This window comes from Mastigoproctus giganteus, chromosome 5 (assembly GCF_048544385.1).
Source record: "Mastigoproctus giganteus isolate SK-2022 chromosome 5, ASM4854438v1, whole genome shotgun sequence".
NCBI lineage: Eukaryota > Metazoa > Arthropoda > Arachnida > Uropygi > Thelyphonidae > Mastigoproctus > Mastigoproctus giganteus.
Genome location: NC_143579.1, coordinates 81,511,787 through 81,528,480, shown reverse-complemented (window position 1 = coordinate 81,528,480; position 16,694 = coordinate 81,511,787). Strand labels below are relative to the sequence as shown.

Below are 16,694 nucleotides of genomic sequence, written 5' to 3'. Positions count from 1 at the left end.
GTCGGCGTGATCGATCTTCCAACGTGGTATCCTCAACTGGTGACATTGTCTCCCATTTGAAAGGTGGATAACACGGGGAAGTGATCACTACCATAAAGGTTTTCTTCAATCTCCCATGTACTCAGAGGCAGGAGGGAAGGAGAGCAGATGGAAAGATCAATGGCAGTAAATGTACAGGTAGCCGTGTGGAAAAAGGTGTTAGATCCCACATTTAGAAGAGACAGATCATTGTTTTCAAGCAATCGCTCGATAATCTGACCTCTTCTATTGATGTCAGAACTACCTCACAGCGGATTATGCCCATTGAAATCCCCTAATAATAGAAAAGGGGGTGGCGGTTGCATCAAGGTCTGCCTGGGCGATGTTGTTCCCAGGTGGCAAATAAATGGAGCAAACAGTTAAAAGGAACCCTACTGTAAGACGAACTGCTACAGCCTCTAGATTAGTGGTGAGAAGCACAGCTTGAAAGGGGTTGTGGTTACCCACAAGGATAGCGACTCCTCCGTGGGCAGGACTATCGCCCGCTCTGTCTCTGCGAATACCTGAGCAGTTATATAAGTAAGGGTCCTCATTTGCCTTTAAATACATCTCCTGTAAGCAAAAGCAAGTTGGTTCATGCTTACTCAGGAGAGCCTCGATGTCATCTATATTTCTACGAAATCCACGGCAATTCCATTGGAGAAATTTAAAGGTACCTATTATTTTGATTTATTGTCCGTCTGGTGGCTTTCGAAGGGCTGAGGGCTTCATTTTCTCAGTCCTGGGTTTATCTCTCTTTGGAAAGACTGGACGTTGGCCTGTATCCATTTCTTCTTCTTCTTCTTTTGCAAAGAGTTCCAGGACAGACTCGTCCTGTACCTCTTTATCTTCAACATCCATTGTCTCTTGGATTGTAGATGCCTGTTCCCCTTTCTTCAGAGTTTCTTTAGCACTCTGTTTTGAAAGTGGTGGACACTAGGAGGTACGGATATAGCAGTGGCGGCTGACTGTGATTTTTGGGTGGGCTTTTGGGAATTTAATAAATAGCGCACAATGGGGGTAAATGACTCCCTTGGTGGAATACTCCTATCAGTCTTCTGGCCTCCTGATAGGAGATGTTTAGCTCTGTTTTTAGTTTTTGAATTTCCTTCATCTTTCCACCACTGGCATGCTCGAGAGTATGCCAGCGTGTTCTCCTTGGCTTGTATAACTTGGCTTAGAAGCTAAACATTCCTTGCCTTCCACTTTAGCACCACAGCGAGCACAGGCAGGGGGTGCCACAACAAGCTGTTTGAGAGTGGCTATACTTTTGGCATTTAAAACACCTCTGGGTTCAGGATATAAATCCTCACTGGGCAGTTTAAATAGCCTGCTTTTATGGAACTTGGAGGCCATGGGGTGTTGAAGGTAACAATGAGAACTGGAATAGGGACGATATTCTTTTGACAGCCATCACTCCTTGGTCTTTAAGTTCAGAGCAGATCTCTTCTTCAGAAATATGAAGATCCCACTCTGATATGACACCACGTGAGAAATTCAAGGTTTTATGGGGAGTAACGATGATGGGTAATCCCCCTAACGATGTGGCTTTCAGTAGTTGCTGTGCATGTTTTTGGCTTGCAGCCTCAACTAAAATGTCTCCAGAACGTAGTCACTTTGAATAGTCACTCAGAATAAAGTCACTTTGTTTTAACCGTTAACACTCAAAAAAGTCTGTTTTACACTAACCCACTGCAAAATGCTAGATTTTTCTTTTAAGCAATTAAAAGCAAACGATGAAACCCTCCATGACAAGTGCATAACACATACTGAACAAGGATTAGCGGAAAACATCTGCACTTGCAACTTTGTCACCCCTCTCCCACCCACCCACTGAGGGTTGTTTTGACTGGGCAAGATGATTTTAGCCACACCCATGTTTTTTATGGCGGAAAATGTTCACAGCACTTTAAAAGTCACATTTTTTTAAGGTTTCATTTTATATTAAATCAGCGACCACGAATAGCGGAGGTTTACTGTATTTGTAAATAGTTCAGTATTTTGTAAATACAGTGGATTCTGGTTATTTGGGAAACATTGGGATAGTGCATTTTGGCCTGATTAAGCGGCTTCCCCAATTATGCGAGGTTTTGTGTAAATAGTTAAAAATACAGTGGACCCCCAGCTTTATGATTGATTCTCGGGAGTACAGAGAACAGAGTCTGTACGATCAAATCACATTACAATGGACTCACACTGTAACATACGTTCACTATATGATACATAGTAAACGCCAATCACTGCGATCAGTTTGTGAATTGAATTTTAATTCTATTAAACAGCGATTCTAATAAGCAAAAATAGGAGGAATATTATCCACAGGCTATAAAAAAGTAAACATATATTAAGCACAAATTTATATTAAGCACAAATTTATTATCTTACTAATTAAAAAATTAAATAATAAGTGAAAATCGGAAGAATATTTTCCACAGGTTAGCAAAATAAAAATAAATTTACACTTACTTGCATAGCTTAATTAATACGTACTGTAATATACACATACTAACTAGTTGATATTTCTGTTGACTAATATTTGTGGGGGGGGGTAACATTTAAAACAGTAAAAAAGGTAAGCAATCAATAACAAAAAACACAGCATGCACAAATTGCAACTAACACGATATGTGCAAGTGAGAACGGAGTAACAAGTTACAAAGCTTAAAAAATAGGAATGAAGAGAAGATTCTTAAAATTTATTTATGTTTTTTATATTATTGGAGATTTCGTGTAAAGGAAACACATTTCACCATAATAACGTAAAAACCCACAGAATTCTAGGTGTTGGTATTATCACAAATTCAATAAGATCGAGTTTACTATCCATTTTTAATAGATTGAACTAACAGAAAAGCCCAATAAACCTGAAACTGCTAATTGTTTTATGGTTGCGACCTCCAGAAATACAACCGGACAATGTGGTATGGCCGAAGACAATTGTAAGGTAATCTCGAGTGCTGTGGTCTCCTTTCCCAATTAAACAGCATGTTGTCCCAATTAAGTGAAGAAAACCCCGGCTATTTTCTCGATTACGTTCTCTTCTTTAAGATTTGTCCCAGACAAATGGCTGCCCCAATCAACCAGTGGCCCAAATAATCGGAATCCACTGTATTTTAAATATTTGTATAGTTTGTAAATATTTTAGTCCTGCTCTTTCAGATGCAACAATAATCCTTATGCATTATGGAACCCAAAGCAAAAGGCCTTTTCCTAATTTACCGATACAAACACAGGCAAATAATTACAGTGATATTTATTCCACCTTGAGAATGCCGCATGGTGGGATAGCCAATGGAAGAAGAGGGATGCAGGTCATGTGGTACAAGTGGGCTGGGCAATTATGTTAGTACAATGCACAGGTAAATAATTATATAGGTCATTTCTTGATTAGATATCGATTGATGCATTTCGGCAGTTGTCTTTTACACAGAAAAGATTTGACTTACCCTGTCATACCTCTACATTTTACGTAAAAACGCATGCGCAAGGGTTGACATGCAAAGCGAGCAAGGAGCGAAGTCCCCTATTTATTATTATTTTTTCCTATTTTCATGAAACATATTCAGCACTTGTTGAAAAATCACAACTACACACAGTAGACAAACATGGATTAAAGCTTTTCCATATTTTATAATACATGGAGAACCTTGTTTATATCCTCTGAAATGTTACATTGTATTTCTGTGGCACCTTACTGTCATTTAGCTTCACACACAAAAAAATCACCGCATGTAATGTAGAGAAAAAGATTTACTTTTTCACACATTCCATATTTTTTGTAACGCACACACACACTATCAACACTTGATGGCCAATTCATTATTGAAAAGAAGGAAATTCACATAATTTTTTAAATTCCAAATTTAACAATGAAGCCAGTTTTATTACTTTTATCCAAAAAAATAAGCTGAAAACTGTTAAGATGCTTTCAGAAGATGACGAAGAAGATATATACAAGATACATTCAAAAGTACCCGTAATTTCACTATAAAAGTTTATTGAGTGAAACCCTGAAGCCCTACTTTCAGTTTAGAGAAAAACCAGAAGTTAGAGGGTGCAAGGTTGAGGAAGTAGGAAGACTGCCACATGACTGTAATTTTTTTTTTTTTTTTACAGTCAAGTGCTGAATTGCCATCGCCATGTGACTGGGCACATTGTTATGGTGCAGAATCCAGCAATCCTTCCATTTTTTTGCAGCCATCTTTACTTACATTCTCATGCAAATATGTCAAAACCTCAACGTAGTAAGCAGCATTAATGCTTCTCCCCTAATCACATATTCATGGTGCACTATGCCCTCATCATCAAAAAAAAAGATCAATAGTGACTTTGACATTGGATTTTGTTGCACAAGTCTTCATGGACTCATGCAAACACCGATCTCTCATCCCCAGTGACCAGTATTTTAGGAAGCTCGGGTCCTGCATAAATTTTCTGAACAAATCACCTGTAATGGCTTACTTATAGTCCATTTTATCATCTGACTTCAAACAGATGATCAAATGGATCATCTGATCATCAAACTTTGCACAGAAGCAATGTGTCCCTAAATATTGCATCATGGATTGTGTGTGGTGAATACAGAGACAAGTCCAATTTTGCGAACAATCTCAACAACAGTCATTTGCTCATCATTTCGCACAAGTTCTTTTCAAGACATTTTTATGATCTCAAAGGGCATCCACTGCAAGATTCATCTTCTGGTGTTTCCTGTCTGTTTTTAAACCACTCCTAAACTGCTGTGTTCTTTAAAGCAACATCTCCATAAACTTTCTGTAATGCTTGCAGCATCTCTGTTGTACTTTTCCCAAGTTTAAAGAAGAACTTGAAGTTAGCAAACTGTGACATTCCACAATCAATCAGCTGTGACACACAAGTGAAGTGGTCAAGACATTTCCCACTTGGCATGCATACACACCAAGACAAGATCAACATTAGTGCTCCATGAAAGATAACAGCCATAGCACAAACCATTTAAATACCAGCATGTGATTCCTGGAACTCTATGAATGTAGTGTGTGTGTGTGTGTGTGTGTGTGTGTGTGTGTGTGGTCAATCTTATAAGTTTTAAATATAATAAACCTTTTTATATTTCATTTCAAGTAAATACATCACTAATTTTTAATTATGTATACAATCAGTGAGTAGGCCATTCCCTAAACAGTACATTGAAATGATATAATAAAATGATATGGTAAATCATACTTTATGCTTAATGTCATCTCCATTCCAGATAACATCATCTTCCCACTGCAGCTGGGTTACCATAAGATATGCATCATCAGGATAGTCATCTTCATCATCATCATCACTGTCATCATCATCTTCACTGCACTGTTTTTCCGGTTCATTAGTGCTTATGTTCACTTCTTCCTCTTCTTCTGACTTTAAAAACCACGAAATTTAATGATTAAGTAATCAGATGCCCATCTTAATTGAAATATATAATTCCATAAAGAAATATTTATTTATAAAATGCTTCAGATAAAAAGATTTAAGGATACAAAGCAATTTAGGTTATTTCAGCAAAATTATTCAATAGATGGTATATTTAGTATCTCAGAAGTATAACCTTGTAGGATACTTAATTTGTTTAAATTAAATGTAATTAAAACAAAATTTGAAAAATAGCATTACCTGAAACATAAAACAGAAATTAAAAAATGACAACAAAAGATCTATAAGTCCAAACTTTTAGGATACCTTATGTTCATCAGGCATGAAATAATGCAATTCATAATACAACACAAAAGGCACAACTGCCACCATTCAAAAAACAGAAACTTAAAAAATTTTAAATATAGATTCATGTTATCTAACAAAACAATATTCTGGAATGTTTCTTTCAAATAGTAACAAAAAGTAATTAAATCATTTATTATGAAATGCAATAAATCATATTAAAAAATAAAAATTGTTTATAAATTTTGAAGCACCCCCCCCCCTGAATCAGAATGTCTTATAATGGGGAATTTTAACTTTCCAGATATTGACTGGAACCTATGGGGTGGTCACTCGCACACGAGCAAGACTTTTGTGGATTTATTGGATGACTGTTTTCGACAGCAACGTGTTCGAGAGGCAACCAGAGGGAGCAATACTCTTGATCTGATTATCAGTAGCGATTCTTCATGCATCAAGACTCTGCAGATAAAGGAAACACTAGGTGGCAATGATCACAGTGTGCTGAAGTGGGATTTTACTCAAAAAGGTAACTGCCATCAAGGGTAAAGGGAAGTGTTTTTGCTTTCGTAAAGGTGACTATGGTGGTCTGAGACAGTATTTAAATTCTATACGGTGGAACCAACTGACGATGTTGCCAATGTTGAATTCTAAATGAAAAGCCTTCAGGGACTTCATTTTGGAGGCTACTTGGCTTTTCATTCCAACTAAGAAATACTCTCCAAAGGTTTAGGCCTAAATGGAGGTCAGATGAATTAATGAGGCTTGTGGCAGAGAAGAAAAATGTATGGGATGCATAAAAAGTGACACAGAAGCCTATGGCAGATATAAGGGAAAGGGGATAGTAATAAATACACCAGCTGCCGTTGCAGATGAACTCAACAGTTATTTTGCATCGATATTTACAAATGAAAAGCCTTTTGTGGCAATGGGAAATTGTGGGAGCGAAGTTAAAAAATATGTAATTAATGATATTGAAATTTCGCAAGATTATTTAATGAAAAAACTTTCAAGCCTACAGACTAGTAAGGCTCCTGGAGTTGATGGAATATACCCTATAATCTTGAGAGAGGCGGCAAGCGAGTGCATTGAACCACTGAGGCTGGTTATGCGAGCATCACTAGACTCTGGGGAGATTCCCTTGGATTGGAAAAGTGCAAATGTATCTCCCATACATAAGGGTGGCTCTAAAAGTGAAGTGGGAAATTATCGACCTGTCAGTCTGACTTCAGTAGTAGGGAAAATCATGGAGGCATTGATCAAGGGTGGAATTCAGGATCATTTGGATCGAATTGAAATTCTCAAGGATACTCAGCATGGTTTTGTAAAGGGAAAATCATGTTTAACAAATCTGGTTCGCTATTTCGAAAGGGTCACTCACGAGATGGATTTAGGGAATAATTTCGACATTGTTTATTTAGATTTCAGCAAAGCTTTTGACTCAGTCCCACATGAGCGGTTGCTTTATAAGCTGGAACAGGTTGGAATCACTGGGAAAATCCTTAGATGGATAGAAGGATGGCTTCAGGGCAGGAGGCAGAGGGTTGTGATAAATGGCTATTCCTCAGATTGGGTTGATGTAAGAAGTGGGGTTCCCCAAGGATCAGTATTAGGACCACTGTTGTTTTTAATTTTCATAAACGACATTGATGAAGGGATAGAGGGCGTGATGTCTAAATTTGCGGATGATGTTAAAATTGGTAGAGTAGTTAATGATCACTGTCAAGCTGAGCTTCTTCAGAGAGACCTCGATAGACTTCAAGAATGGTCAGAAAAATGGCAGCTGTGCTTTAATCCAACAAAGTGTAAGGTATTACACCTGGGAAACAGTAATCCCAAAATAACTTATTCACTTGGTGGAGTTCAACTAAACCCAGTACTGGAGGAAAGGGACTTGGGTGTTACGATACGGTCAGACATGAAATTCTCTGAGCATTGTAAACAGGTTGCAAGGATCACACACACACACACACACACACACACACACACACTACATTCATAGAGTTCCAGGAATCACATGCTGGTATTTAAATGGTTTGTGCTATGGCTGTTATCTTTCATGGAGCACAAGGAAGGCCCATGGTGTCCTATCGATGATCTATCGAACTTTTGCAAGTAGAGATAGGGACGTGATAATCCCATTATATAAGGCCTATGTTAGACCACACTTGGAATACTGTGTTCAAGTATGGAGACCGCACCTGAAGAAAGACATCGAGCTTCTTGAAAGGGTGCAAAGAAGGGTAACTCGCCTGGTGAGATCGGCAAAAGGGCGTCCTTATGAAGAAAGAATTCGAATATGTGGGTTGCAGAGTTTGGAAACTAGACACCTTAGAGGAGATTTGATTGAGGTGTTTAAGGCTCTGAGAGGCATCAGTAAAATGAATGAGGACAAAATTTTCAAGATTATAAATGATGCTAGAACTAGGGGACATAAATTCAAGTTACGCAGGGAAATGTTTAGATTGGACTGCAGGAAGTTTTATTTTAGCCAGCGAGTTATAAATTACTGGAATAAGTTGCCTTCATGGGTGGTAGAGGCCGACAGTTTGGGGAAATTCAAAGGTCATCTGGATAGTACTTTCGGGTAAGGGAAGCGCATAGGATGATAGGATTAATTTCCTTTTTATTTAATTTTTAATTTCATTTTATTATTTTTATTTATTTATTAATTATTATTATTTATTTATTTAATTTTTGTTTTTATCATTGTTTTGTTCGGATTTTTTTTGGCTGGTGCAGCATAAGCCATAGGCTTTCTTGCACCATACGGCCGTTACTAATACTAATACTAATACTAATAAGCTAGTCTGTAGTCAAGTCACAAAAGAGGTTAGGCAGGCAAAGGCAGATTATGAGAAATCTTTGGCAAAGGATGCAAAGAAAAACAGCAAAGAGTTCTTTACTTATGTAAACTCTAGAAGGAAAGGGATTAATCAGATTGGACCACTTAACATGGATGGGTTGACTATTGATGATGATGCTCAGGTAGCTGATAAACAATGAGTATTTTGCATATACATTCATACACGAGGAGTTATTCAATGGGAGGAGTGCCAGAAGTTTATCAAAGTCTAACAGGGAGCTAAGTGATTTTGTAATAATTGAGAGCAAAGTGGAGGAGAAATTGTTGAAGTTAAACATAAAAAAGGCACCTGGGGGTGGAGAAGATCTATCCAGTAATATTAAAGGAGGCAGCACAGGAAGTAAGAAAACCCTTAGCCATAATTATGAGAGCTTCCTTGGACTCAGGGGAAGTCCCCATAGGCTGGATGTGTGCAAATTTATCATCAATTCACAAAGGGGGTTCAAAATGTGACACAAGTAGCTGTAGACATGTTAGTTTAACTTTCTGGGGAAAATAATGGAATCACTGGTTAAAGAAGCATTGCAGTATCATCTATCCAAGACTGCAGTAATTGTTAAGGTACAGGATGGGTTTGTTAAAGGATGGTCTTGTGTGACCAATTTGATTGGATACTATGTGGTCACAAAGGAACTGAATGCCAAAAATAATTTTGATATCATATACTTGGATTTTGGGAAAGCTTTTGATACTGTTGCACATGGAAGACTGCTGTACAAATTAGAGAGGTGTGGCATTAAGGGTAAGTTGCTACGATGGATAAAGGGATGGTTCAGTGGGAGACGACGGAGAGTGGTAATCAATGGACACTACTCTTCATGGACAAATGTTATTAGTGGAGTTCCTCAGGGTTCGCTGTTGGGCCCATTGTTGTTTTTTATATTTACGAATGATATTGATGAACATATATTCGAACTGGATCTAGATAAGTTGGGCAAATGGGCTGAGAAGCAGCAACTGAGGTTTAACATTGACAAATGCAAAGTACTGCATACGGGTAGCAATAACCAAAGAGAAACGTACCAACTGTGTGATACTACACTCAGGGAAGTGGAAAGTGAAAAAGAACTGGGGGTAATTGTTCAGTGAAATATGAAGTTCGCTTAGCAGTGTAGACAGGCTGCCAGGGCAGGTCATGGAGTCTCGTCAATGATATATAGGAATTTTGCTAGCAGGGACAGGGAGGTGATTATCCCGTTATACAAGGCAAAGGTCAGGCCACACCTAGAGTACTGTGTACAAATCTGGAGGCCTCATTTTAGGAAGGATGTAGAGTTGCTAGAACGAGTACAAAGAAGGGCAAGATTGGTGAGAGGAACAAAGGGGTGCTCTTACCAAGAAAGGCTTAAGTTCTGCAAATTGCAGCACCTAGAGAGTAGGCACCTGTGAGGTGATCTGACTGAGGTGTATAAGGCCTTGAATGGGATGAGCAAGCTGAATGCTGATGGGATTATTCCTCTTGCTCAGATTAAGAACCTGAGGTGGCATAAATTCAAATTGAGGAAGTACGGTTGTAGAGTGCATGTGCGGAAATTTACCTTTAGCCAGCGGGTGGCTGAGCTGGACGGACATTTGGAACGAATGGAGAGGTGAAATGGGAGAGGTTTTTTTTGGCTGATGCTGCATAAGCTTGCTTTCTTGCATCATATACCTCTACTAATGCTAATGGTAAAAGATTCTCATCTGCAAATCTGTTTCTTTGTTATCTTGAAGTAGAACACTTTAAGAAGTAGAAATAGATTTCTTCACATTCTCATTTATTTATTTATTTTATTTTTTTTTACTTTTTTTTTTTTGCTGAAAATCTGCAAAAGTGAAAAAAGCTACTGCTGCCATTTTAACATCACAAAGAACTCATATTCTTATTTTAAAACCAAAAGTGTTTGTAATGTTTAATTATGATGTGGATAATATGAACTCGATTACTGAAAATAATACTTCTTGCTTTTTTCATTTGACAACACTTATCGAAAGTAATACAATAGCAACCTTTTCACTAATAATGTAAAAACACTAATCATGAACAGAAATCCTATTATGAACAAATACACATGAAAATAGCAACCACAAACAGGAATTCATGGTGAAAAACACACTGAATGAAAAATAAATAACTCTCTCCATACATCAAACATTTGCAGAAAACAATACTCACAGAAAATAAATCAATCCTCAGACAGGCTGCATGCTCCCAATTTTGATGTCATTTACTTGGATTTCAGGAAAGCTTCTGATACTGTTGCACATAAAAGACTGCTGTACAAATTGGATCACTGTGGAAATAAGGGTAAGCTACTGCTATGGATAAAAGGATGGTTGAGTGGGAGAAAACAAGAGAATGTTTATCAATGGACACTGCTATTTGTGAGTTGATGTTATTATTGGACTCCTCCAGGGCTGATGCTGCACCCATTGTTTTCTATATTTAGTGATGATATTAATAAAGGTATATCAAGCTTAAAAGTCCAAGACTGCAAATGATACAAAGTTTGGCAGGGTGGTTAATGACAGTATGCTATTGCAACAAGATCTAGAAAAATTAGGCAGATGGGAAAAGAAATGGCAATTGATGCTTAACCTTGACAAATGCAAAGTACTGCATATGGGTAGCAGTAACCCCAGATCAATATACTGACTGAGTAGTACTACACTCAGGTTAGCGGAAAATGAAAAAGACCCAGGGTAATTGTGCAGTCAGATATGAAGTTCTCTGAGCAGTGAAGACAGCCAGCCAGGACAGCTCATAGGGTTTTGTCAATGATATACAGGAATTTTGCTAGCAGAAATAAGGAGATGGATATCCCAATGTGTAAGGAAACGGTCAGGTCACATTTTGAGCATGGCAGACAGGTCTGGAGGGCCTCATTTTAGGAAGGATGTAGATCTGTTGGAACCAGTGCAAAGAGAAGGATAAGGAAATTGGTAAGTGAAATAAAGGGGTGCTCTTAGCACTAAAGGCTTCTGTTCAGTAAACTGCAACATCTGGAGACTAGGCACCTGCAAGGTGATCTGATCTGAGGTAATTAAGGCTTTTACTGGATTAAGCAAGCTCAATGAGTGGGCTTAAATTCAAATTGAGGAAGGATAGCTGCAAAACAGATGTGCAGAAGTTTGCCTAGAGCCATCAGATAGTTGATTGCTGAAAAAAACTTCCATCTGCTGTTGTGGAAGTGGATACCTGAAATAAATTCATGGAAGATCTAGGCAAATTATTGGAGGAAATAGATAAGTGAAATGGGAAGGTTTTTTTTTTTTTTTTTGCATCACTTGCCACTGCTAATACTAAATGAGGCAGCTCCTGTCCAAAGTAAGTCCTTAGCAAGAGCAATTCCTACTTACTTATTAGCATTATTATAAATAACAGTAAATAATGCAAGAAGCAAACTCATAAACCAACAGCCAAAAAACCTCTCGCCTCACCTGTCTATCCCCTATTCGAACAACCGACATTCAGAACAGCAGACGGCACTTTGTTCCAACATTCAACTACTGCCTTGATGAAGGCAAACTTATACACATCTATTCTGCAACCATGCCCAAGTGGTGAAGTTTAAGCAAGAGGAACAATGGCATCAGCATGGACCTTACTCAATCCATTCAATGTCTTTAATACCTCAATGAGATATAGTCTGTCTCCAGATAATACAATTTGCAAAACTGAAGCCTTTCTTGATAAGAGTACCCTCTTGTTACCCTCACCAATTTCATTGCCCTTCTCTTTACCTGTTCCAACAGCTCTACATCTTTCTTAAAATGAGGACTCCATACATGTATACAACAATCAAGATGTGGTCTAATCACTGCCTTATACAATAGATTAATCACTTCATTATCACTGCTAGTAAAATTCCTATATATCATATTGACAAGACGCAATGAGCTGACCTGTCCAGTCTGTGTTGCTCAGTGTGCTTCCTATCCTCAGAAACTGTCTGAGACCATTGTAATCACCTTCTGACCTAAAAATTACCTGAAAGTAGTTTTCATTTTCCACCATCCTAAGTGTAGTACTAAACAGGTGCTACATTACTGTGGAATTACTACTACCCATATGCAGTACCATGCATTTTTAAAGTTTAAAATTCAATTGCCGTTTCTCAGCCTAACTGCCTAAAGTTTTTGTTGCAGTAGCAAACCTTGATTACTGTCATTAAATGCTTTTCCAACCTTTGTATCACTTGCAAAGTTAGACAGCCCGATATACTTTCATCAATATCATTAATAAATATAGAAAACAAGATTGGGCCTAGCACTGAACCCTAGGAAACACCACTAATAACAGTTATCTGCAAAGAGCAGTATCCACTGATCTCTGAATTCTCCCACTTAACCATCCCTTTATTAGTAATGGCCACATGGTGCAAGAAAGCCTATGGCTTATGCTGCACCAGCCAAAAAAAAAAAACCCGAATAAAACAATGATAAAAAAAATAATAATAAATAATAATAATTAATAAAAGAAAAGGAAATTAAACCCAACATCCTATGCGCTTCCCTGACCCGAAGGTACTATCCAGATGACATTTGAATTTCCCCAAAATGTCAGCCTCTACCACCCATGTAGGCAACTTATTCCAGTAATTTATAACTCACTGGATAAAATAAAACTTCCTACAGTCCAATCTAAACATCCCCCCCCCCAACTTGAATTTATGTCCCCTAGTTCTAGCATCATTTATAATCTTGAAAATTTCGTCCTCGTTCATTTTATACTGATGCCTCTCAGAGCCTTAAACACCTCAATCAAATCTCCTCTAAGGTGTCTAGTTTCCAAACTCAGCAACCCACATATTAAAAGTCTTTCTTCATAAGGACGCCCTTTTGCCGATCTCTTTTGCCAGGCGAGTTACCCGTCTTTGCACCCTTTCAAGAAGCTCGATGTCTTTCTTTAGGTGCGGTCTCCATAACTGAACACAGTATTCCAAGTATGGTCTAACAAATGCCTTATATAACGGGATTATCACGTCCCTATCTCTACTTGCAAAAGTTCGATAGATCATCGATAGGACACCATGGGCCTTCCTTGCAACCTGTTTACAATGCTCAGAGAATTTCATGTCTGACCGTATCATAACACCCAAGTCCCTTTCCTCCAGAGCAGTAATGCCACACTGCTCTTAATGCCACACTGCTCCAATTTGTACAGCAGACTTTTATGTGCAACAGTATCAAAAACTTTCCTGAAATTGAAGTACATTATAATAAAATTAATTTTTGCATCCAGTTCCTTGAATAATGCATCATAGTATCCAATCAAATTGGTCAGACAAGACCACCTCTTAACAAATATCCATGCTGTGACTACAGTATAACTGCACTACTGCTCTTTAAGTAAATCCCACATCAATATGCTGTGATCACTGCCACTAGTGGTTCTTTTATCTGTGGATTCTTAATGCATGAAGAGTCACTGCTGATAATCAGATCAAGAGTATTGCTTTCCCTTGTGGTCTCTCAAACATGCTGAAGTAGAAAACACTCATCCAATAAATCCACAAAAGTCCTGTTATTGAGCAAATGACCAACTCAGAAGTTCTAGTCAATATCTGGAAAGTTAAAATCCCCATAAGACATTCTGTTTTAATGACCCATTCTATTTGTGTGTATAGCTCATTATACTCTTCATAGTCATTAGGCCTATAACATACTCTTACTCTCACATCTTTGTTTTCCCAGTGCTTATGTCTCAGCAAATTGACTCTCCTTGCACTGGCCACCAATATCAACTGGATGCACTTTCTTAGATTTTATATGATTCTTAACAAAGAGCATAACCCACTCTCCTCTATCCTATCTGTCTGTCCTTTCTGTCCACATTGCCTCCCTTATGTATGAGTGACACCATGTCTCTGATATCCCTACAATGTCTGCATATAACAACTCCAGTACTTCAAATTTATTCACTATACTTCTAACATTAGCATACATGCAAGTATACATGCACATGTTTTTAAGCTTAGTTACCTTAACAGAGCCCATGTATTTGCTTGTTCCATGAGGACTCATAGCAATGAACATGCAGTAGCCTGAATAAATACCTATTCTTCATTAAGTTCAAATTTTATATATATATAAAACATGATAAAGATATATAAAATATCACTTATTTCCAAATTACCCTGAAACAATTGACAGAGGAGTTTAAAGAAAAAAGTAATATCTAACAGATCATTAAGGCTAAAAAAAAATATTATACAACTATCATCCACAAAGCAACATATACTGGAGGTCAATACTGTTGGAAAATGCATACAAATATCTGATCCTGTGTTAAGTGATGTTAGGTTTTGCTTATCCACTAAATTTTCTATGATCTGTCAATATGGGCAGATCTCCATAATGGATGGAGCCAGCTGATGTCCCCTAATAAGCAGAAAGGAGTCAGTAGCTGTGTTACAAATTCTTCAATTTGTACTTTTCTTTGGTGTGTTTTTTTTTAGGTATAGTTTGGAGAAAGATGCACATAAATAACAGTTCATAAAACAGCATTTAATGAAATTCCCAGCATAATGTGAACAACAACTGTTTCTAGAGAAGTTTTAAGAAATCTGCCTGGATGAAACTCTTTTATGCATTATACTCACTAACCGCCACATATGGAGGAGGTTATATTTCTGTCTTTTTGATACAAAGTATAGCTCTTGATTTTAGGATTCACCTGAGGAGTCAGAATACTCTCTTTCAGGCACACAGCTGTGGAGTCATACCGGAAGATGACATCATAGATATTGTCAGTACTGCAATAATTCTCTGCAATTCCATTGCATGAATTTTTGCATTATTTTCTTTTCAAGAAAGAAGATAAGTCAGACTGTTGTTTCATCTTTAAGTAACTCCCACATCTCTGTCCACATATAAAATCTAAGGAAGTGCATCCAGTTGATATGAGTGGCCAGTGTAAGGAGAGTCAATTTGCTGAGACATAAGCGCTGGGAAAACAAAGATGTGAAAGTAGGAGTAGTGAGAGTATTGTTTTTTATGAGTTGCTTATTTGTGACGATCAGGTATATTTTTCTCTTTTCTTGGAAAAAGGGAGCATCTGCCTACCATGTCTACCTCTATATCCTTCATTAAATCTAAAGATGATCCAGTCTCTGTGTCATTTTCTGCATGGAGATCTAACACAGTTTCATCTTGGTTGCTACTGTCTGTGGCTATACTGTTTAGTTGTGATTGATGTTCTTCAACATTATCTGGCTTATGTCTTTTTTTCTGGTGCTTCTATATTACTTGAAAGACTCTCTACTGTGATTAGTGTATTATTGCTTTGATCCATGAGGCACTGTTTGAAACATGGATGGATCGAGAGCACATGTCAAGCCCATTCTTCTATCAAAGGTTCAGGGAAACCATCCCTTTTGTCTGAATCACTAAAGATTTGTAGTTTTGACTAATTCAGGCATATGTAACTTATGGCAAAGTTAACAAAACTTGCTTTTTCAATTCTTAGTATGTTACTTTGTTTTCAGTCATATTTCTGTATTCCCCCCCCCCCAACTTCCATTAGTGACATGCTTCAGAATAAGCTGGATGATTACTCTTGTAATTAGGGCACAGTGGTGATGTTGCAGTTCATTCTGTCGTTGGGTATGACTGTGAGATCTGCAGTTTGGGCACATAGCATCACTTTGGCACGTAGTTTCAGAGTACCCAAATTTTTTTTTTAACATTTTTTTTAACATCTTATGGAATTTGGAATGCAGGGTCAGATTAAGACACAACAAGTTAATTAGCCTGTTAATAGCTGTGGGTATAACCCCCATATGAAGATCTCCAAATACTGCACCTATTATACCAGAAGTGACCACCCAGGTGTGAACCAACATGGGTCAAGATGTGGTATCCATACCACACAGAGAAATGCTGTCCCTCTGTGTTACCACACAATACTAGGTGGTAGATGACACTTATCGGCCAGTGCAATACCATTGCTTTGCTTATTGGAGGCTTGAAGTGGTGGAACCCATGTTTAGTCTCCACAGAAGCTCTGCAAACCCCACCCCATCTCTTCCATAATGCAATACGATCGATATCTTTTGAGGTTATGATGAGCATCATGGTGAGATATAATCTTACATACATTTCAAGCATACAGTTCCTAAATGGTGTTTGCAGACTGGCCACTAGA

General features: G+C 37.8%; 1 protein-coding gene across 1 annotated transcript in view; it reads right to left on the bottom strand.

Annotated features, from left to right (window-relative positions):
• Positions 1-16,694, bottom strand: part of Taf1 (TATA-box binding protein associated factor 1) — an 818,869-nt gene that overhangs the window by 689,133 nt on the left and 113,042 nt on the right. Inside the window, exon 7 of the mRNA XM_090374096.1 lies at positions 5,224-5,403. Within this exon, the coding sequence (XP_090230222.1) occupies positions 5,224-5,403 (180 nt within the window). The remainder of the gene's footprint in view (positions 1-5,223; positions 5,404-16,694) is intronic.